The sequence below is a fragment of the Patiria miniata genome, unplaced genomic scaffold (assembly GCF_015706575.1).
Source record: "Patiria miniata isolate m_02_andy unplaced genomic scaffold, ASM1570657v1 HiC_scaffold_21, whole genome shotgun sequence".
NCBI lineage: Eukaryota > Metazoa > Echinodermata > Asteroidea > Valvatida > Asterinidae > Patiria > Patiria miniata.
In genome coordinates, this window is record NW_024037060.1 from 6,157,668 (window position 1) to 6,181,670 (window position 24,003).

Genomic DNA, 24,003 nt, shown 5'->3' on the forward strand with positions numbered 1-24,003 from the left:
AATTACAAAAATACAAAACTGTGACAATAAAAACAATTGCACCTTATAGGCAACCCTGTACCTCATAAAATGCATAATGATATTCCAAATACTTAACCTAGGATAAAACCTATCGCCCCAACAAAACATTCAACAGACTGCAAAAGCTGTATTATTTCTTTCTTTTCTTTGTCTGGACTTGGTAAATTCAAAAACAAATTGTGCAGATTTTAAGATGGTTACTGAAAGTAACTTTTTCTATCATCTTACAAAAATAAGCTCCTGTGACTTATTCTGCAGTCATGTTAACAAGCGAAACTTTGACAAGACAAATAAAAAATGCATTATTGGAATGGAAATTTTAGAACTCGGCCTCAAATGTGTTCCTGGTTCTTCAGCTTTAAGGGAAAGTTTTCTGAGACTGGTAGTAACTATCCCATCCCCCCCCCTCCAATTGTGTTTTCTAAAATTTTCTGCAGCATATTTGCAGAATCGCTAAACTTCAAATACAATACTGGACAGGATGTATGCTGCCCTCAACCATCTCAAACATCCCAAAAAACACATAGAATTCAGCCTGCAAAGTTACAAATCGTTGGTCGCACCTAAAAAAAAAACCCAGCATATGTCGTATCTGGTTAATACGCAAGATATGCCAATTGGTATTTGACCAGACAAACAAGATTTGTTGGTTTGTGGTGCGACCAACGGATTTCGCACATGTTCATAGGCAGAATAACATTTATTGGGAAAAGTCCAATTGCCAAAGTTAAAATGTAAATAATTACACCTTGAAAATATACTGATTGAATAACTATCTATTAAAATAGGTTTAATTACAAGATAGTAAAACCATAAACTATATGAAATGCTGTATAATTTTTCAAATAATTTGATTCACTTTTTTTTGGTTCTTTAGCTGGTGAAATAAGACACTTTCAAAAATGTGAATAAATATTCAAATTAGCTTCAGAATCCATGATTTAACCCATGAATACCAGGGCAAAGCACGGCTTATTCGATACTTCCCCCCACCCCACCCCACCCCAAAAATACTTTGTCACAATGCCCATAATTCAATTTTAAAATACAAGGATATGAGTGAAGTTTAGGAAAATAAAACAAATGTCTTCCTATCAATACAAACCAGTAAACTTAAAGGGAATGTACAACATTTGCTTTTGCTGCAATTTTCAAAAATTAATGGATTTGGAGGATTAGTATGTTATAGCAAAAATTGTTGAAATGACTTGTTTCACGTTTTGGGCTTGTAGATGAAACAGAGCAATTTATAGACTTTGGAGAACTGTAAGGTCAGAGAATCAGTCTAGCAGGCTTGTACCCCTTCACAGGTGTGTAATCAACTGCAAAGAAAACGCGCAATAACTTATCATGAACAATTAGGAGCAGTTTTTGAAACAAGCCAGTAATCTCCAACGCTGGTCGGCCGACCAGCATTGCCAAAATACCATTTTCCTTGAAAATGACAGTACACCAGGAGCCACGATTTTACAGGATTATTTAGACTGTCATTCCCTAACAATCTAGTACGGTATTTCGTAATAATTTGATCATTTCGTTTTGTTGATGTTTGCAAATGTTGTATCTTCCCTTTAACAAATTCTTCATGAACATGTGCAAAGCAGCAGCAACTGCTTAACATATACCGGTACACACCAATCCCATTTTGAGATCAAGGTGACAATTGTGGTAGCTATTACTGGCATGCTTCCATGCCTGAGCGCTCATCGCCCATCGGTTAGTAAGAGCTCCGAACGGGTCACGAAAGGTGAAGCAAGCTTTGTAGCGTCCCAGTAACGGTAGCCTTGTGCCAAGGCCATCATGGCTTAGATCATGTAGAGCGGCGGAGCGGAGGGTTGGGTGATAGGGGTATAGGTTTCTACTGTCGCTGTAGTAAAGATAAAAGGAACATTGGGATAATATTAAAAGATTCTGACTCTTGTTTTGAAAATGGAGAGGTTACCTTAGGCCGATTTTATCATGAACAATGCTACCACATTTCACAGTAAAATAGACAAAAGTTTTTGTAAACTGGAAGAAAAAAAACAACATTCCCCCCCCCCTTGGTATTGAAAGTGAGCTTAATTATTCCTTCAAGATTGTCTTAGCAAATATTAAAGATTAGGAAATGCCACAGTTCGCATGAGATTTTGCTTGAGCATTTTCTGGAAGTGTTCCACCCCCTCCCCCCAGTCTTTATTTGTATTTGTGCAATTCACGAAATGTCCACAAAATTGACAAAAACGTACTACAACTGTGCTTTACAATTTGTCGTATAAAATTAAAAAAAAACACTGAAGAAGACAATTGTACAAGTTACAAGGCTTGTGGTATCAACCCTAGCAGTCTTACTCAAAGGCAAAATAAATGGAGAAAAAAAAGACATATATTTTGTTATTTTCCAGAGCTTACCTTCACAGCAGCCTTCAACAGCCAGTGTCTGTGCATATATTGGCCTGCTTGACGTCCATTCACCAACGCTGACCTCTGGCGTACGCTTCAGCCAACTTAGTAGACGGTACTGTAGATCAGACGCAACAAAAATGACAGGCAATGTAACAGGAAAGTACCCCCCCCCCCAAAAAAAAGGACGAAATTCAAAGCTTTAAAAGACTTTACGCAGTGTTTTTTTTTTCGTTTAATTTTTAATGGCTTACAAGGGAATATACAACATTTTTTTGCCGTAATTTTCAGAAATGGATGGATGGGGGGGGGGGGTAGTATTGCACAGCAAATATTGTTTCATTGACTTTTTGGAAGTTTTGTGTTCGTAGATGCTGGAAAAAAACAAGAAAAAATAATCACGTTATTGTAGTCTGGTTCCCTGACCCCACTTACGATGAAACGGAGCAATTTGTTGACGTCAGGGAAGGTCACTGAACTGTCTAGCTGGCTTGCACCCATTCCAAGGTTTGTTATCGATTGCAAAGAAAAAGTGGATCAATATAATCAATTCGGAGTAGTATTTGAAAAAAGCCTCTTTTTGTCAAACGCTGGCCGGCCGACCAGCTTTGATACTAAAATACAACTTTTCTTGAAAACACCAGCACACCAGGAGCCATGATTTTACAGGATGCTTTAGACTGTCATTCACTAACAGTCCAGTAAAGTATTTCATGCTAATTTGGAAAAGTTTTTTTTATGTTTTCAAATGTTGTATATTCCCTTAAAGTGTGAAGTGAAAAATGGAAATCAGCTGATCCAAGGAAAGATTGCTTCCTGAATTGAACTAAAAATGAAGAGATTGAAAACATAGAAACAATGGGGAGGAAATTCAAACACGCTTGGACACAAATTTGAATTTATGGATACTGATGATACAAACCACCTATACATAAACAGGAAAAAAGTACAATGCCTCAATAATTTCTCAATAGCGCAGATAACCTCAGCGTGTAATGATTAAAAAAATGGTTAAATGCCGTGATTTGAAACCAAAAAAACCCAACAAGATTGGCCTTACCTTTATTCTGTAGACATTTTTAGTCCCAATTGCCTGTACGAACAAAATAAAGGCGGGAATTAAAATTATTTTTATGTTGTTATTCTGTTATCTGAAAGTGATACATGAAAAGCATTACGAGCATGGAATTTGCTCATAAATTTCCCTAAAAATTTGTTTTCAAATCCACAAAAGAAGACTTGTAACCCTGTGCGACAATTTGCATTTTGGATGTTTTTCTATTTTTTTTTCACCGATTCCAATCACAAGCACTGATCTAAAATGACATGAAAAGATACTTTGCCACTTCCTCTACACCGAGTTGGTGATGGGCAAAACCTAATATTTTGTTGCCGCTAGATTTTTTCCACTTCCCCCCCCCCCCCCCAGTCCATGTTGTCTTTGAACAGTGCTGACAAAATTGACCATTTTATTCCAAAGCACCAAGGCAGTTTAAACAAGAATCAACAGAAAAAAAAGACAGATCATAGATAAGCTCACCAAATAGCCAACAAAGAATGCATACACGGCACCAACCAGACTGACGACCACGTAAACCCAGGCTGGGGTATCCTCTATCTCCTGAAAATATATCCGACATTTAAAAAAAAACAGGTGAGTTTTCAATAGTCTCCATAAATTTCACAACGCCCCCTCCTACAATTCTACATGTCTTCATCATGACAACTTTTTCCAAAACGTGCCAAATCCACTGGAATGCTTGGGGGTTTTTTAGCACTAAAACTTTTTAGTTTTCGTTAAATCTCAGATGCTCAAGCACTTCGTTTTTATTGGTCCTTCCTTGTGATAGCTTCTCTCACATTTGCACTCGTCTCTATTTCCTTTTTTGCTTTTGCGCTTGAAAGCGGAAAAGCTTTGTTTTTGATCAGATTTTTTTTTTTCTTTTTTCTTCTTTTTACACGTTTATTCGGCCTGCCGTTTTGAACTTAAAACAAAGTCGTATTCTAATAAAACTTAACTTATGTAAAGACCCTCTAGTGAGTTTGTGTCCCGAAGAGTGACGTCATGATTACGTCATCATGGGTCACATGACGTCATCTGAAATGTGCAAACTTAAGACCCTGTATCGAATTTACTCTTTTGTTCGTCTTATAACCTGAGCAACAGTGAACCGTTTGAATTGCCAATCAGAGCTCACGTTTTTGTGAATCTTGCTGGCGTTTCAGCACATCTTCCCCTTTGGTGATATATATAAGAAAAGAAAAAAAAAATTCAAAATAACTACCATGAAACACTATTATACAGGGCGAGTCAAAAAGCAAAACCCTAATATCGGGACCATTGTTTTAGTGAAGTTCTGCATGTAGCACTTTAAATATCTAGGATATAAAGGCCCAATTCCTAAGCTTTGTTTTAGTACAAGAATCATTCAAATCAATCATGTACTTTTCAAGTTACGGAATTTTAAACACAACTACCATTTTAGAGTTCTGTCCACGGATCACAAAAAAGGCGTGCGTTCTTTCAGCAAAACGAAATCAATGCACACACATCCTTATGTGATTTGTTTCATTTTGCTGAAAGAACACTTACCTTTTTGTTATCCATGGACAGAACTTTAAAATGGTGATTGTGTTTAAAATTCTGTAACTTGAAAATTACATGAGTGATTTGAATGATTCTTGTACTAAAAGAAAGCTTATGAATTTGACTTTCATATCCTAGATTTTGAAAGTGCTACATGCAGAACTTCACTAAAACAATGGTCCCGACATTTGGGTTCCGATTTTATTGACTCACCCTGTACACAAACATTACTTCGAAACTTACTTGATAAACCAGATAAAAATTGATGCCCATGACAGAAATGCCCAAACACCATACAACAAATTTGGTGATTCTGTGGAGGAAAAAAAACACAAGCACAAACAATTGTAATCCACCTGTGATTGGGTGTTGTCTCATGAAATGTGGATTTTTAATCAATAAACCACCACTGAATTGAACTAAAACTGAACTGAATGAATCACAGCAAGTTTTGTTTATTCCTTTACCTGCCGTTCTTGAAGTCTCCCATGATTCGTGTGCTGCTGGTGAAATGAAGGACAGGAATCAACGCAAACGGCAGCTGTATACTCTGGAGGACATTCAGGAGGTTATCCAAGACGTCCAGCGTCCCCACGGCAAACACCGACACAAATATAGTGGGCACGATGGCGATGGAACGGGTCAGTAAGACGCGACGCCATTTGGGCCAACGAATCTTCAAAAAGCCCTGAAATGACAAGAAATAAACTTCTTAACAGAATTAACGTTCAATCATCGAACTACATGTACACAAAGTTTAACTTTAAAACTGTTCAGATTTCACACGAAGAAATCATACAAAGTTTTTCGCTCTTTTCTCAAAAGTGAAACATCAACTGAGCTGATAAATCAGCAGAGCAATTCCAGGGTTACTCACATTACATTTTTGATGTACTTTTGAGTTTCCTTGGGCTGCAATTACCTTACTGATAAGGTTTAATAACTGTTATCCCCATCATCCCCATGGTAGATAGCGTAGACCTAGACCTACCTAAGCACCAAAGATGACAACCAGAAAAATGTGTTATGTATGATAAACAAGACGCACAAAATCAGTTACTCACGTTACGCAAATGTAATGTGAGTAACCGTGGAATTGCCCACCATCTTCATAAACATGTTTATTTTGAGTGCCGTAGTGCAAAAAAACACGGGAAAGCATTCCAAACATGGGCATTACTAAGTTTTCCCTGCAATTACCCATCAGCCATCACAAAGCGATAACATTTCCTGAAAAGTCAAATTGAGCAGGGACAATATTGACGCATTTTTACTGAGAAAACACTTCGAATTTTTCAGACCAGTCCCGTAGGTTTGTGCTCAGGGTGTCAAGTGATGGCCACCTTTTGAATTCTTTCAAAAACATGAAATCGAGGATTGTATGGGCCTTCAACTCCGAAATCAGCTTCAATCTCAAGTTCAAATATGTAGCAGTTAATTCTCACTGAAAATTGGGAGATTGATATTTGATCGATTTGAAACCTTGAAGCTTATTTTGTCTGGCACTGCTCAACAAAACAACCAGGAATGCAAATAAAGCAAATAATGTTCACTTACCTCCATAACAAATTGTCCAGCATAAGTTCCCTGCAGAAAACAAAGGAGAGAAGAAAAAAAACCCAGCAAATAAGAACATTTTAGAAATTGTCCGATATTAAAGTGGAGTTCCCCCTGCTCTTAAACAAATTGTCCTTTTTTTGTCAATAAATTTGTAAATTGTATGTTTAATCCAAAAAAAACACCTTACTTTTGTCCTTTCCTGGACGTCTGCAACTTTCTGCCAAAAAGGATTTTTTGTTTTAGGCACAAACAAATAAGCTTTGCAAGCAGACATTTTTGGCTCTTGTGATAACTATCATTCAAGCATGGTTTCCCCAAACCCATTATTAAACAAGAATCTGTGTGCAGGTGTGCTGGTCAAGTAGTCTGTCTCGTGCTTGACCCAAACCACCGCCAAAAAAACATTAAATTCAGTGAAAACAAATGATAAAACCTTGATACAGGTAAATCCGTCCTTACCGTCATAGTTGAACTTTGACCTGCAGCTAGCAAGCCGACACCCCAGATAATTTTCAAGACTTCACCATATCTGTCTTGAATCCAACCACCCTTTCGGGAAGAAAAAAAGAAAATAGAAAAACAATAACTTGTTAAAACATTAATAGAGTTTGGGCACCCATTTTAATTCATTTAAAATAAAGTTTTTTTAAAAGTTGAACAAAGAAATTACTTTGGAACGACCTCCAGATTACCGTTCCAGTGCTCTACCAACTGAGCTACCCAGCCCGTCATTGGCAGTTCATTTAAAAATAAAGTATAATTTCAGAAACACTCTAGGACTATTTTTTTTTATATTTTTCAGTGTCAGTACGGTTCTGTGCTGTCTAAAATACTTACAGCAGCTTTGAGACTGGGGTTAGGTTTGCCGTAGAATGCGGACGCAAACACCGCTACCACAAACAGGTTGATCAGGAACGACATGAACAACGCGATGGCTGTCAAGCAAACAAATTATTGAAAGAATAAAAAAATGTGAATTTCAACACGATGAAATTTGTTATGCTTCCTCACATTTCCTTTCTATCCTGACTGAATAAAAGAAGCTGTTTTCACTCTGGTTTTAACCTTTACTATGCGGGTTGAAGGAAGAAAATTTTGCTTAAAAAGTGGCGGAAAAAGACAGTCAGGATACAATCCAACAAAACCGTTGGGTGCTTGGAAGAAGGTTCTGTGGGCAAAACATGGGTCAAAAGGTCAAATTCAGATTTTTCGGGTAATTGATAGAGCATGGAAATATCTTTCATTTGATATATATTTTGTCTCAAGGATGAGACAGATGGAATGAGGCTTTTCATAGTTTTTTCCCCCAGCCAAACGACGTTAACGTCCCACTGAAGTGAGTAGGTAAAGCCAAGTTTATTCCCGGCAAAAGAACGTTACGATTTGACATGCCGCTTCAAGAAGCACAAAGGCAGGGGGGAGTTCTCGGTAAAAGGTCATTAGCATAAAAAATAACTTCAAAATTAAGTAATACTTTGAAATAAATATAAAAATTTCAATTATCAAATTTCACAAGTCGAAATTTCCTGGAGAAAGAGGAGGGGGAGAATAAAGCCCGCCCCCCACCCATAAAAGAACTCTTTATGACCACAGGAGGAGGCCACTGGATCCATTGGATGTAAGTTTAGTTTTAAGTTAATTGTAAAAAGGGAGTATGTACCTTATAAACATTGGCATTTATACAAGATTCTATTAAGAACGCTACCTAATGTCAAACTGTATTCAGTCCCCCCCCCCCCTCTAGTTTTCAAGTGGCAGCCCTCCGTAGTCGTCAACATATTTTACCAATCCACACATTGGCCCGAGCAGGAATCGAACCTGGGTTATCAGTAGTGACAAGGGCGGATCCGGGGGGGGCCAAAGGGGGCCATGGGCCCCCCCCCCCCCCCCAAAAAAAATGAAACCAATTGGTTTTTTTTTTAAGTGACGTCGCAATAAAGGCAGGCAATGAGTACACCACCATCTTTTCCTCAAAAAACAATGGCTAAAGTGGTCAGAAATTGCCTCAGATCACACCAAAGAGCATCGAGAATCCAAAAAATGCCGTAATTTTTTGACCCACTTTTTGGGAGACACAAAATATTTTTTGGGGGCCCCCCCCCCCCAATTGTGTTCTGGATCTGCCCTTGAGTAGTGAAAGACGAGTAAAGAACCACCGCACCGACCTGATTCAATGGAGTAGTACTTATTCGCCTCTCTCACTTTGTCTTTCCTTTTGTGGAGCACTTTGCGGGACTGTCGGAAAAAAATAAAACAGTCTTTGGTCATTTTAATGAGAAGTCTTGGAAACGCCGTACAATTTCTGTGTAAAAAATAGATTTTGAATTTATTTCAACTGATTTCCCAGTAGGAACCCCAAAATGTCTGAAATCTCTTTCTTTGGGATGAAAAGTCTAAAATGGGAAGAGTATTACAGAAATTGAGACTCATCAATGACTGTGCAACAATGTACCAGTTACAGACATATAGTTGTGCCAAACAGAGAGAGTCAACATCTCCGAGTTGTTAATAGTGTTCATAAAAACAAAATATGTGATGCAGTTTTGGGGAAATATCCTTCAGATGTAAAATGACGAAGCTTTGACAATATAAACAAAAGTTTGCCCCGTGATTTTTATAACAACTGGAGCTGTACGAGTACATCCATCACAAAATTTGGCCTTTTTTTGACAAACGTCCTAGTCAGCAAGTGAAATTGGTCTAAGGGTGTCTAGTAATCACAATAGAGATATTGGGGGGGGGGGCTAATCATCCTTACTCGCAGCCGAGAAGCAGAATTGCAAAGGACGTGGCTGCAACGAGGTCGAGCAGAAGGCATGTAAAGGCACCTTTGGCAGAAGCCATACAACGCATATCTGACCACGGAGCACAGCCAGAGATCGCAAGTGTTAAATTTTGCGAAAAACCCGGAGAAAAACCCTTGTGGCACAGCATGAGAATCAAAGAATAACTCTACTCATATGTGGTCCGAGCTGGGAATCGAACCCGGGCCAAAGTGGTGAGAGGCGACCTTTTAGCACTAGCCACTCAAGCTGAGTCTATTTTTAGGGGGTCAAGGTGAGGCCTAAACAAGTCTAATTCGCAAGTGAACATTAGTCATTGCGTCAGTGAGCAAATCAGTGAGATAAGTACAAAACATTTAGACTAGCCCCCTGATTCTTGCAAAGTTGACTTTTTGTGCCCAAGGGAGGCTTAAAGCAAGTCTAATGCACAAGTGACAGTCAGAGGTGTAGCAAAATCTTTGAACATTTTAGTCCACCTAGCCTGGCTTACCAATACTAGAGCAGAATGCAGGTAGATATTGTGAGGCATAATGACAGCTCCCACAATGCCCACAGCTTGCTGTATGGCCGCCGAGCTACAATTGGAGCACCATGGGATAGCTATGCCTTCTAGGATAGCCACTTGGTCTGGCTTCACCGTGATGTACTGCAAAAAAAAAAAAAGGGGTTTTATATTGGAAACATAATGATACACTATTAGGGACCCTTGCCGTGAGCAAGGGCCGTTTATCATGCTGCCACCATTTCAGTCATGTTCCTGGCATCCATTAACAGCACTGAATGAAAGTTTTTCTGTGCAAAACGGAACCAGACTATTTTTCCTCCCAGCCTCGCTTTGGTTACCTTGATTTGAATGGGAAACGTCCAAATGGCCGCAACATGATAATGGTCTAGTAGTTTCTCAGGTGATAAGAATTGTAACTTATGTTGAGGTTGTATATTTTTCTGTAATAACTTTTTAAACCTTTTTCAATGTAGCAAACTTGTCAAATGAATCACAATTCTGCCTCAGCAGATTTCTGATTTGAAATCTTAACATTATACGCCCCAATATTTGGACAAGTAATTTCATGTGAGACCACTCCTCACCACAGATATCAGTTATGATTCAACCTCTGATTGCAGTGAAATGTACGGGTTGGCTTTCTTGAAATATTCTAAGATTATTATTATTACCGACATACCATATAGAGAAACGAGATTCCCATGGTCATCAAAAGAACTCCAAAGAACGCTTCCAACTTCCTCAGACCTGACAAAAGAAAAACAACGACTTTTCAAATTTTGTGACGATTTTGAAAATAGAAATCATATTTTGATCAATACCAGGAATAAACCCTGTACAAGTACATGAAAATCACTTCGAAAAATAAAATATTACAAAAAATCTAATAAAACAAAAAACTTATATAGTAGTCATATTAATAGTATATTAACTCCTTTTACTGGGTTATTTTCTTCCCTTTATTATTCAGATTATTTCTTAAAATATTCTTACCAGCGTTCTCAAGAAGCAGGAATGTGAACGTGTCAACACCGGTGATCAGACAACCTGCCCAAATAGGAATCCTGACCAAGTAGGAATGAGAATAAGATGCAATTGAGAAAAATATAGAAAGCTATATATAATTTTGACCCAAAAAAACGTATGTGATGCCAAAGTTACATCTGGTTTGAATTTTTTTTTTTTTGGGTGATTTTCTCCACAACCGATACTCTGTGTTTGTCAATCAAAAAATACTCATGGATGCAATTCTATACAGCGGCAGTCGCTATAATGAACATCGCGGGATCCATAGAAATTGTTCGTAATAACAATCGTTCGGTATAGCGATTTCAAGCAGCTGCCGGTGCTCAAGTACTCACTTTTCAATAAATAGCACCCTTCAGAACTGCACCCTGCACGCCCTTAAGCAGTTACTGAAAGACGACTTTGAACACGTGCCGACTTCTGAATTACAATGTAGGTAATTACACAGGTTTTTTTCTACTCTTTTGAGCTTACTAACGGCACCTATAGCAATGGGTTGCTTTCTCCTTCTATTCCTTTGGGGAAATGATAGCCACTTGTCGATCTAATGTAAAAAAAAAAAAATTCCAAAAGTTCATCCTGAACTCATCATGGAAATTTCCCCAGACTGAAATATTCGGCAGAATTTATTTTTCGGATGTTTGTTTTGCATTGTACAGGGAGGACCTCATCTGCATTTGCAAAATTGATAGTCCAAATTTGCCCCGAGTTGAAAAATAGGACATCCAAGATTAATTGCTCACATTTTCTGCATTTTAGCATGTAAGAAAATGGGGTGCTTAAATAGCCAAGGGTCTAGGGACAGGGTGATCTAGACACCCATCAGGCTGTTAAGGGGACCGGCAGGACTCACAAGTTGTTGGAGAGGAGATTGATCGCTATCGCTGAACCAATCACTTCTTGAATGTCCGATCCTATGATAGCAATCTCCATCATGATCCATAGTAGGACACGAGGGAAGGTGGGATATTCCTGATAGCATATCTCTGCCATGTGACGACCTGTCGAATGATTACCGAGAAAAAAATTTGCCCTTGAATTAAATCGCCTGGATCTGCCGCTGAATAACAGAATACAGAAGGTGCAAGATATTCTCAATGGTGTATCTTCCTGTCGTATGATGACTTGTTGCATAATTCAAAAGAGAGTGGTTGAATTGACTACAATTTGTTAAAGGTAGCAGACAAAACTATTTGTATTTTTTTTAATTTTTTTTATTCGCAAAACAAGACTTTCCACTGACATTTTAATTCTGTCGTATTTGGGTATTTTTCTGTTTTTTTTTCCGCTGTGATGAAATTATAATTGCTTGAAAACATAATTCTGTGAATTTGAAAACAAATAACACATACACAACTTAGAATTACTGTAGTCCCAATCCCAAAGACTATGCCCATGTGTAGTGTCCATTTTCATGAGAAGTGTACATCTGTAACTATACCTATATAACATTTTGCCACCAAATAGAAAAAAAATATACAAAATTTGTAACACCATTTTTGTAACCATTCCATTTTTTATTCCTGAATCCTGATCTCACAAAATATAAAATGCAAAAAGCACACAGAGTATAGGCATGATTAAAACCTACACTACGTGAAGTCATAGTTCCTTTTTCTGCTTAGAAAAAGAAAAACAGGATTTAATAAATAGGAAATTAGAAATGTATGAATGTTCCCCACTCCCACCACACTCCTTTGTTCCCTAATCCCCTTTCATCCACTGTCTGCCCCCCCATCACTCCTTTGTGTTTGTTCTTACAACGCTGTCTACGTGCATGACCCCTGCATGTTTGTTGTCATTTGCCTCTGAAGAAGTCTTTGCTAAAGACCAAATATATCAGGCCTCTCTGACTTTTTGATTTTTATATTTCAGGTTAGTCCAGTCAGTTTGCAGCAGCTTAATTATTTTTCAAATTTATTATTTTTTTTATTTTTTTTTTTTATAAAAAAATATTGCCAGCTTTAATTGCCATACAGTACTCATGAACATGTATTTTGCATGTTGAAATGAAACAATGCCAAACATCATAACAAACAAAATTAATCATGATCCCAATCACGACGGAAATGATGAATATGTGCATGTGATCAGATGTTGATATCGTGTCTCACCAAAACAAAATGTACATTTATGCAACGTAACATCCTGGATGAATGTGGCCTTGTTTACAGCTTACGTGCACAGTGTACTACTGAAAACTTATCTAAGGATGGTCACATGGCTTCCTGTTTGACCTTGCCTTTTGTGTAACTGTTACAAAACCAGAAAAATTATGTAATAAAATGCTAGTAACTGTGTGAAAGTACCTACTCCTCAAACTTTGTTTAGACACAAATTGCTGGAAAAATGTTCATGAAATCATCCAAAAGTTTACTGATTTTACTTCTACATTGGCGTTTTTGGAGAGAGTTAAAATAGCATAAAACAAACCAAAGATTTATGTAAAATTATGTAAAAATACTAGTAACTTTGTGAAAGTACCGGTACCTACTCCTCAAACTTTGTTTAGACACAAATTGCTGGAAAAATGTTCATGAAATCATCCCATAGCCTAGTTTACTGATTTTACTTCTACATTGGCATTTTTGGAGAGAGTTACAATAGCACAAAACAAACCAAAGACAAGACTTCATGTAAGCATTTGTCTTCCAAGATAATTTTTTTTAACAAAAACCTGGTGTGTGTTTTTTACTGAATTCTCTTCACTTGTACATTGTCATATTTTTGAGAGAGTCAAACTTACGCAAAAAAAGCAAAGGCCATGCACATGTATTCATTTTTTTTCCAAGCTAACCTTTTTTTTAACCAAAACCTGTAATTTTATTGTGGCAAAAACAAATATGTTGTAACTAATTTGTATTCCTCGGTTTACACTTTTACCAAAATTTCTTTGTACATGTATTGACAAGACTGACTTTGAATTATTTCTCACAGCTGTTTATGCACTATTCACTTTGCACAAAAACATTTAACTTTGGGCGTTGTGGTTTATTTTAATCCTTGCTTTAGTACAAAGGTTATTGCTGTCAATTGGTTTCGATAACTGACTATATTTGATCTTTGTGTGTGCACAGTGAGTCCCACACAACCCGTTTCTTGTTTTTTATTAAATGACTTCCCTTAAAATAAATATGTATTTGGAAATTGCCAAAGAAACAAACTATTTGTGTACTGTATGAGCATAAAGGGAGAAGAAAAGATTTTCTACTCTCAAACTGTTTGTAAAAATGAGGGAGTCAACTTACATTGCCTATTCTCAGTTGAGACCATTAAAAAAGCATGACAAGGGAAAAGGGGAATGTAAATGTAAAATCGATATCAAAATTACACATCCTGGTTTCATAGAATTACACAATCTATTGACATTCAAATGTGTCCTGGAATTTTCTTTTATTTCATTTTTGGTGAAACATTTTTAGAGTGCAACATTTTAAGCTTAAGTATGAATGCTTCCATAAAGCTTTAAAAACTGTCACAAAACCTTACTCCTATGCCCGTTGCTGTAAATTAAGTTGTAGAGTTTTCTACAATTCACTGGCGTACCACAAATAACAAACACATGAAAACAAAACCTACCCAGCTAACTTCGCTTTTGAACTGAACTGAAGTAAATTACAAATCGACCTACATTGTACAAGTAAGTTGTGAGTCGTGTTCGCAACATCCACGCAACAAACGTGTGAAATCTCTCTGTTTGCAATAAAATATCTTTAATTGGCACAATGGTTTGTAGAATTTCTGAAGCAGTAATACGCGGGCACTAATGTGCCAATTTCAAGCATTCCCTCTACATCAATATCGTAAATCAAAGAGATTTATGATATTCTATATTGCCCACTGTGACTTTCAAGCACTTTATGCTAAAGCAACTGAAAAAGGACCATCTCTGACAGGCTTCAGGGTTAGATGCACAAATAGCCAAAATATAACAGATCTGCATCAAGCTAATCATGCCATACATCACGAGTTACAATCACTTGACCCGCTTGACTGACTTCGCCCTTTGACCCTCATATCTGAATGCCGAGCAATCAAGAACACAATCAAAATGTCCACCCGTCCCTGGAAAATATGTCGTAGTAAACTTTGACTCATTGTTAAAGGGACAATGCACTTTTTGTTTTTATTTAATCATTTTTTGACTCACCCGTTGCATTGCCTAATCTTGCTGCTAACAGCTGCAGGACCAGACCAAGAACTGTAGACCACCACAACACCCACAGAAGCTGAACGCAATCAAATATAATCAGAAATATTAGTGAAATTACAAATATCTGAAAACTAAAACAAACTAAGAATGGCCAAACATTCATGGTGTCACACTTGGGAAATCTCAAGTATTAAGACTAGTGCTAGGCGAGTAACCCGAGTACTTGAGCACTCGTGAGTAGTGTTTGCTACTCGGTGTTCTACTTGTGGTATTTCATCTACTCGTTCCTGGCTTGAGTTTCTACTCTTAGCGAGTAGCAATTTTTTTTGGTGATAAAAGGCATTTGAATCTTGATTTTTTTTAACTTTAACACTGTGATTAGCAAGTCCACTGGTTTCTTTACAGACAGAATTGTACCAAGGCAAGACACAATGGCCCATTTTTGTCTACAGATAGCTTTTCTATACTCAACAAGCTGTGTTTTTGTTCTACATTTTGTTTTCTCCTCTATTAATACTTCCAACTGAATTTCCTTTCTATAATTTTCCTGCCATTTTCTTAACTTGTGATGACTTTAACAAAATCACCTACTACTAATCTCCCTGCCCACCCTATCTTTAACACAAGCTCCCTCAAAAATACCAGTGAAATGTATGTGCACAGTTTCAATTAAAAAAATCATTTATTTCTGGACTCACTTTGTATTCTGCAATTGCACCAGACTGCAGATCCGACTCAATGTTACCAGGATCCAGATAGGCTATACTCATCAGAAACCCTGGCCCAGTGAAGGCCCACAACTTACGGAAGCTGAATTTAGTCTGCAAATATAGTGAAAAAAAAGTCACTGAAACGGGTCTGGAGAGATTTTTTTAAAGAAACTGCGAACCCCACACTATCTGATATCGTTTTTATGGGGATTAAATAGGCCCATCTGTTATATGCATGAAAGTGCCCATTAATTTTGGGTTTTTTTAGTTATTACAACGTGAATTTCAGACATTTCAGCTCAAAAGATGGAAATTTCAGAAATTTTGAGGTTCTAAGTGATTAATTTACAACTCTTTTAGAGGAAGTAATAAATAAAATAAATTGTAATGCTTAAGCGCTCTCCAGCGTATCAACAATCTCAAGGCACTTTTATTCCCCCGTTCATCAGGCCACCAGACCACGCGGCAGCCGATATCAGCACAAACTCGGTCCTCTACCCTCACAGGAACCCATTTGTACTCCTCCTGGGTGGAGAGAGGCAATTGTCGAACAAGTGTCTTGCCCAAGGGCACAAACACCCTGTTCCTGGCAGGGTTGGACTTCGAACCCACACACCCTCATATATGAGTCACAACACCGTAACCACTGGACCATGGCATTCGACCACAGCATTTGCAGGCTTACGAAGGATGTGTTCCGTGAGAACTTTTACCTTACAATTTTTACTTTGTATTCTGATCAGAAATATCTGCAAATTTGCATTGAGAATACCTTTCAAAACTACACACTGTGGGCTTATTGATTACACACACCACAAAATGTATTTGCTGCAGTTTTCAAGTCATCAATCAACAAACAGAGTTTCAGGACTTAAATGTTAACAATGGCGTCAACTTCAATGACAGATGAGGTTGTTTTGCAATTTGCCAATTTTTTTTTGGTAAACCGCCAGATAAAGTTCGGGACCCTAATAAAGTGTCAAGGCCTGGAGTTCTGGGCCTAATTCACAGGCATTGCTAAATTGGCCAAGCACGGGTTTCTAGCCAAAATGTCATGTGATCTGAACTGACTTATGACTGGATCCAAGCTGATTCTTAGGCCGTGTCCGAATTACTTGGCTGCGGCTTGAAATTACACACAGGTCTATGCAGCCACTTCCCATAGACATGTGTGTTATTTATAGCCGTAACCAAGTAATTAGGACACGGCTTAACCCTTACCCTACTTGACCCTCCAATGCATGCCAATATGTGCCTCAAGAAAATCTCCTATGTTTTTTGCATGGCCCTCCAATATCTGCCATGTCATTTCAAGGGTAACTGGACAGGCACTCCAATACATGCCACAGAGAACAATGAGAGTCCTCTGATAACAAAGTGAGTGCCCCCAGCTGGTCAGTATCAGGCACCCTCCAGGGCCTCCAACTCCTGCCAATTGGAGCCTTCACTGTTAAGACTTGTTATCTGCCAAAAAACTGCAGCTGGAGGGCATTGGCATAACCAACTGACATGCAGTAAACTACCCTCAGAGAGTAAGGGTTTACTTGGCAATGTGCTAAGGCAAGATTGTGGCTTAGCTGCAACAAGAAATTGGGCCATGATGATTACAACTGGGCACTTTAAAATGTAACTTGGTATGTCAAAATCAAACACTTTTGGGTAAGAAGTCAGTGCAATAACTAACCCTCCAATAAAAACATACATCTGTGCCAGTCAAAATCAATCAAGTGACTGTTTTCGACAGTTAAAGATTGACTAGCTGTGACTGTTTATGTAACTTGATATGCTTTGACTGTAGGTGATTGATAAGCCGGCTGTGCCTACCACTTGCCTGTTTTTTTGTCTGTTGACTGAATTTGACTGGTCACAGTGTTTGCTTGAAATATGATCTGACTGTTGGTGACTAGCTTGTGTAAAAGGCATGGCAGGGGAAGAGGATTAATTGTTTTTTGACTGTCTGTGACTGTTCAGATAGCAGGAGGGTTAATGAAATATAGACCTTGCTCTTTCACATGCCGCTTTGTTATTAAATTTTGAAATCGGACTGTCCGAAATGTCACGATAGTTTTGCTCCTGAAAGACACTCCTGAAAGCTCATCTGTTTTCAGGAGGCGTACCATCAATAATTTTTCTTCTTTTTGGTGCTCCATCAGCGCCTTACAGCAAACTTTTTTTGATTTTGGCGCTTTATAAATTTCTTTTGATTGATTGATTGATTGATTGACAATAATCGTTAGTCATCATTAACATATGGTTAAAGGGAAGATACAACATTTGCAAACATCACAAAACGAAATGATCAAATTATCACGAAATACCTTACTGGATTGCTAGGGAATGACAGTCTAAAGCATCCTGTAAATTCGTGGCTCCTGGTGTGCTTTCATTTTCAAGAAAAAGTGTATTTTTCCAATGCTGGTCAGCTGACCAGCGTTGGAGAAAGGTGGCTTTTTTCAAAAGCTGCTCCTAATTTTTCATAATTAGTTATTCCGCGTTTTCTTTGCAATTGATTACACACCTGTGAAGGGGTACTACAAGCCTACTAGACTGATGCTCTGACCTTACAATTCCCAAAAGTCTATAAATTCTCAGTTTCATCTTAAGTGGGGTCAGGGAACCAGACTACATACAAGAACATGAATAGTTTTCTTGGTTTTTCCAGCATCTACAAACCCAAAACGTGAAACATGTCATTTTAACAATATTTGCTCAGTATTACATACTAATCTTCCAAATCCATTTATTTTCGAAATTTGCAGCAAAAGCAAATGTTGTAAACTTGTACATGTACACATTTCCTTTAATATGTTGTGTGAACATTCATACCCCTTCAGTCTCCGGAATATCGATCGTTCCTGGGTTGGATGTGTCTTCATCATTGCCTTGTAGCGCAATGTCCATAGTGCAGGGGTGAACGCCATCACCGTTTGCGGATGAAGCGTCACTGCTATGGAAGTAGCATGTTGCTTGGGACTCGTCACTAAGTAGTGGCTTGGCCTCCTCTGGGCTTCCCATAACGCTGGCCGGTCCAACTCCTGCAACTTCTGTATTCATTAGAGAAAAAATTACTAATAGTAATACAGGGCGAGTCAAAAAAGGAAACCCAAATGTCAAGATCATTTTTTTTAATGAAGTTCTACATGTATAGCACTTTCAAAATCTAGGATACGAATTTAATAAGCTTTCTTTAAGCACAAGACTCATTCAAATTGTGGCAGTGCCAAGTTTTACTTGTGAAGTTTCATAGTGTTTTAAACAGGAGTATAAGGAGTAATACCGACGCGAGGGCCACCGGATCGGAGCACCCTCTGTACATCGAGTATGCCCGCGCCGCGCCGCGCCCGGGATCGGTGCTGCCATGCAACTTTTTCTGCTCCACGTGTATACATTTCCATTAAGTCGAGCTGTCTCAATGGTCGAGTTGTCCCGAGTCGAGTTGTCTCAACGGTCGAGTTGTCTCAACGGTCGAGTTGTCTCAACGGTCGACTTGTCTGACATTCCAGTGATTCCAACCGCGTAGCCGGGGATTTTAGGGGTGTATTTCCGAGTGGTGGGGTATTCTGCAATTACTCCAAATTGTACTGTGTATATAGGCCTGCGCTAGCCCAGGTTGGACGACGTCTTTATTGCATTACGACTGATGGAGTCCAACCTGGGCTAGCCTAGGCATAGTTAGCTCTACTGAGTGGAGCGTTGAACTACGGTACCCTCCGCTACCTCCATGGTACTGTTACGCCCCAACTATCGCACCGGTCCCAACTATAGTTGGGACTGTCCCAACTATAGTGCGGCAGTTGGGTCGGCCCAACTATAGTTAGGACTGGAGTTGCGCCGGACGCTGTGGCCCAGCTATAGATGGGCCCCACCCATAGCTAAAGTCAATGGTCCCAAGTAAAGTCGGACATGTATCATTCAGAGCTGTAGGGAATGTTTTATAGTTGTACATCAATGTAAACTATAGTTGGGACCGCAAAATTAAAATATTGCACTGTGGCCCAACTATAGATTGGCCCCATCAATAGCTAATTTCAATGGTCCCAAGTAAAGTCAGACGTGTATCAGAGCTGTAGGGAACGTTTTATAGTTGTACATCAATGTAAACTATAGTTGGGACACCGCAAAATAAAAAGATTGGAGTGGCCTAGTCCGAGTAACTTGGACCCAACTTATCGCCTTTTTTAACATTTTGGACATGGTCTGGCGATCGCCAGACCATGTCCAAAATGTTAAAAAAGGCGATAAGTTGGGTCCAAGTTACTCGGACTAGGAGTGGCCCAACTATAGATGGGCCCCCTTGATGACTCCCAACTATAGTTGGGCCAGCCAAACTGTGGAACTACAGTTGGGACCGTCCTAACTATAGTTGGGACGATCCCAACTATAGTTGGGACCGATACCATAGTTGGGGCGTAACCCGACTGCGTCTGGCCGTACAGTAGGCCTACTACCAGACAGGGCTCTGGAGTGCTCTGAAACGTGCAAAACTAAATCAGGCCCACTTTACTCACAGTTTAGCCAGCAAATTTCTCCAAAAATTCCACTGGGGCAAAGAAAATGTCCTCAGTATTTCACCAACCAAGTTTGCAGACCATATTCAATTTTTAAAGGAGACTTTCTTCAATATTTTACACATGAGAGGGAAGTCAACTGATTTCAAAATGGGGCTAAATACTAGACTGGCACATTCAACCATGGTCCAACTATTTGAAAAGACTGACCTCTTCATTCAGTGTCAATAGTCTGGTGGCTTCACTATGGAGAAATGTGTAGTAAATTGAGACTAGTTCCCGCTTCATGCCACATGTTTCTTAAATTCTTTTGGCATGGTTGATTGATGCAGTACTGAAGCTGTGTTGGACTGGTTGTTTTAGGTGCCAGTCTATTTTCTTGTTTTGCATGTTTTCAATACCTTAAGCTTTGGGACTCTCATACACAGTATTGAGAGTCCCAAATTTTCGGACTAGCCTACTACTATCGCAAGCTCTGTAGTACGCCAGACGCTCAATGCTTCCCCACAGACTGAATTTTTTTTCACTCTGATGTAGCGATTTTGCTACAGATTTTGATCGAGATTATGTGTTTTATTTCTCCATGGTACAACCGTTCAACGCTCCACTCAGTAGAGCTAGGCATAGTATGCTAATTCCTCTACCGTTTCAGTGACATTTGATAACAATCCAACATTACCTTGAGAATTAGGCGACGGTGTGAACACTCAGCCCAGCAGCAATTGCGGACAGTGCGGACAGGTCAAAGATGGCCAACGCTCCTGTGTCAGCTTGTGGCGAGCATTTCACGTTCATCACATGCATGACATGTCACGTGCATTATCGTAAACCAAGTTACGCAAGGATAATAAAATAAGTCCATAGACTTGAGTCCAGTCTGAAATCCTTAACACATTAGCTCACACAAAATGAGAGGTTAATTAGGTACCTTAGAGCATTATACAGCTCTATGTTAGGTACACATGTCCATCATCCACAACAACATCAAAATAGCTCAACATGTTTTCTAATATAGATGGACAGAAACTGATATTGCGCGCTATGCGATGGTGTGCAGATGAAGGGGGGTGTTGTGATACTTCATGAGCACTACTTTGTATGCGCGCAAGCACATTAGGTGAACAGTTCGCCCGCGCTCACTCTTACATTATGTCTGATGAATAAAGCTGCAGTGGCACAGAACCTGAGAATAATCTCCTCTGAGTTCTTCATTGATTCATCTCACTTCATGGTGGCAGCGGTGGTGAAAAAGGCCAGAGAACACCCATCACTCTCAACTAAGCAGAGTAACTGAAAACTACCGGAAAGCAGCAGAAATTGTCTCCGCGACAACAACGTTTCCGCTGTGATCGCCAGTGTGAACTGTACATATCCATATGTGTACTCGCCGCGTGCGTAGATTCAGCGCACCACATCACACACTGTATGCCGCACACCCACCGTCGCCAAGCCCACTGCACACCGCACGCAACGTAACTGAAACTCAGCTGCGTGCGTAGCCTAGCCCGGAGTCATCGCCGGACTGAGGCCAAGCCTAAGCCATCACCGAGCCAGCGCTGAGGCGGACCGCTACACCGTGCTGTGGACAGCACGGACAAGAGAAAACCCCTCGCCCCGAGTCGACCATCGGCATCATAGCGACAGAGGACTTTTTTCGTCTTTTTCGTGGAGCTGAGTGAAAGCTGATCGAGCTCCGATTTGACGCGACCGCACCGGGACTCGACCGAGCTTACTCGACCCGTACACACGGTTGACCGGTCAGGGACCAGCCCGTCGCACCATCGCGTGACCAAGGCAAGTCACTACAATAACTTTGTCAAAAGTTTGATCTACGGGAGTGATCATCAGCCCCCCCCCCCCCAGCCAGTTCACGTAACAATGTACACCTTTGAATCACCTTCATATTGTTAAACATTGTTTCGCTATCGTGCACACATTCTTGTAGCTGTGCGTATGAACAAATAGTTCCGTGAACATCACAAGCCCTGTGAACCGCTTCACGCATCTTTACGTCAAGTGTGACCTTTGACCCTATCACTCCGCATCATCGCCGGAACTGTGCGCTTCCCACTCATCCCAGTGAACATTCGCCGTATTCATCCGCCAGTGCCGGAACTGTGCATCAATCATATCTACGGAGGCCTGTACGGGACATCAAGTCAAGTTGGAAAACTGACAGTACATCGCTCATTTCTGTGGAAAAGCAGGACAAACTGTGTTTGGACATTCTTGGAGAAAGGACTGCTCACCAAAAGAACACTGGACATTTCATATATGAACAATAATATGTGTTTTGACAAATATATTGTTGAATAGTCAAAATTATTATTGAAATAATTATATTGTTGTGATTTATTGTGATCACTAATCGTAGCACTTACCTTTAAGCTACATTGCAGTTGCTACTGTTTACAATTTCGTTTGCTGTAGCATATTGAATTGTATCCCAGAGATTTCTATCCCACAGCCCTGCATCATGGCCAAGTTCCCAGAAATGAACTGGGGTGCCACAGACATCGCAGAAGAGTTTAAGCTTTTTAAACAACGGATGGACCTGAGCTTCAGGGACCAGGAAATCACCGATCCTGCCAAGCGTGCTGTTAAGATACAAATAGCAGTCGGAACTGGAGGCCTCAAAATGATAAATTCTTCAAGCCTGTCAGCAGAAGAACAACTGATCCCCAACCAGTTATGGGAGTTGTTCGAGAAGCAGCTACACATCAAAGTGAACTTCCGCATACATCGCCTGGAGCTTATGCGGTATCGCCAGAAACCAGATGAATCCCTGGACAACTTCGTCAACAGATGCCGAGCAAAGGCACACGAATGTAACTTCGGACCAGAGGAAATGACGGAACGCATCATCGAATTAGTTATTGCGTCTACCACATCTGAATCTTTCCAGAAAGATCTTCTAGACAAACCCATTGGTTTTAGCATCGATGACATGCTACAAGAGGGACGGAAGTACGAAGCCATCCTTGCTGGCAAAAAGTGCCTTGAGACGTTGGAGGCGTCACATACAGCTGTCCATGCTTTCCGACCCACTGGCAGAACCTGTGGCAACTGTGGTCTATCCCACCCACCAAGACGGTGTCCTGCCTACCGGGACACATGTAAATCATGTGGTTCCAAGGGCCATTGGGCCAAATTCTGCAGAAAGACCCGAAGCCAGGGTAAACGCAAGGGCAAATCTCCGTCCAGACGTGGCCGCAGCCCATCGCGAGGAAATACAACTCGCAGACCAAGATCCAAAAGTCGATCCAATGCCGGCAAGCAGAAGCCAAATGACACCAACAGAGATGAACAACCCATCCATTCAGCAGAAGCTTCAGAGGAATATGAAACAGTATTCCACACAGTTACTGTCTCGAACCTCTGCATGAGCTCGATAGACAACAACAGGGAGGCATACACAACGCTTGACGTTATCTGCCCCGACCTCATCGGCAAACACCGACTAATCACAAAAGTTGACACTGGAGCCGGAGGAAACACGTTGCCACTCCGTACGATCAAACAGATGTATGGAAGTCGATGGAAGTCTTTCGTCCAGCCTGTGAAGACCAAGCTGACGGCATACAACGGTACAGAGATTGTATGCCTAGGGTGCATTGAGCTTTTATGCCGCTACAAGACACCGAAGTGGACAAAGAACAGATTCTACGTCGTAGATGTACCCGGACCAGCCATAGCCGGCCTGCCCATGTGCAGCGAGCTTGAAGTGGTCACCATCCACTCCACTGAATCGTCACCTCAACCCCCTGC

At 40.0% G+C, this 24,003-nt stretch overlaps 1 protein-coding gene across 2 annotated transcripts; it reads right to left on the reverse strand.

Moving 5' to 3' along the window:
* Window positions 1-1,497: 1,497 nt before the first annotated feature.
* On the reverse strand, window positions 1,498-21,079 carry LOC119729561 (metal transporter Nramp3-like). 2 transcript variants are annotated; one of them, XM_038202171.1, is made up of 18 exons: window positions 19,005-19,152; window positions 18,554-18,771; window positions 15,716-15,838; window positions 15,015-15,093; window positions 11,718-11,865; window positions 10,832-10,902; window positions 10,518-10,585; window positions 9,824-9,979; window positions 8,716-8,785; window positions 7,388-7,485; window positions 7,010-7,099; window positions 6,548-6,577; window positions 5,458-5,678; window positions 5,234-5,303; window positions 3,944-4,024; window positions 3,464-3,496; window positions 2,413-2,521; window positions 1,498-1,888 (listed from the first exon to the last, which is right to left on the reverse strand). In XM_038202171.1, exons 1-18 carry the CDS (start codon window positions 19,120-19,122, stop codon window positions 1,827-1,829), a joined length of 1,845 nt encoding a protein of 614 aa, XP_038058099.1. In that variant the 5' UTR covers window positions 19,123-19,152; the 3' UTR covers window positions 1,498-1,826. The 2 variants fall into 2 exon arrangements, with proteins under 2 accessions (XP_038058099.1, XP_038058100.1); XM_038202172.1 differs by lacking the exon at window positions 19,005-19,152 and adding an exon at window positions 20,915-21,079 and having other exon boundaries at window positions 1,499-1,888.
* Window positions 21,080-24,003: the final 2,924 nt, after the last annotated feature.

Coding starts and splice junctions, on each gene's coding strand:
- LOC119729561 (XM_038202171.1), bottom strand. CDS start 19,122: ATGGAAATGTATACACGTGGAGCAGAAAAAGTTGCATGGCAGCACCGA. Junction 15,839..18,553: donor ATATTCCGGAGACTGAAGGG/GTATGAATGTTC, acceptor CTATATTTGCAG/ACTAAATTCAGCTTCCGTAA. Junction 1,889..2,412: donor TGTTGAAGGCTGCTGTGAAG/GTAAGCTCTGGA, acceptor TCTTTACTACAG/CGACAGTAGAAACCTATACC.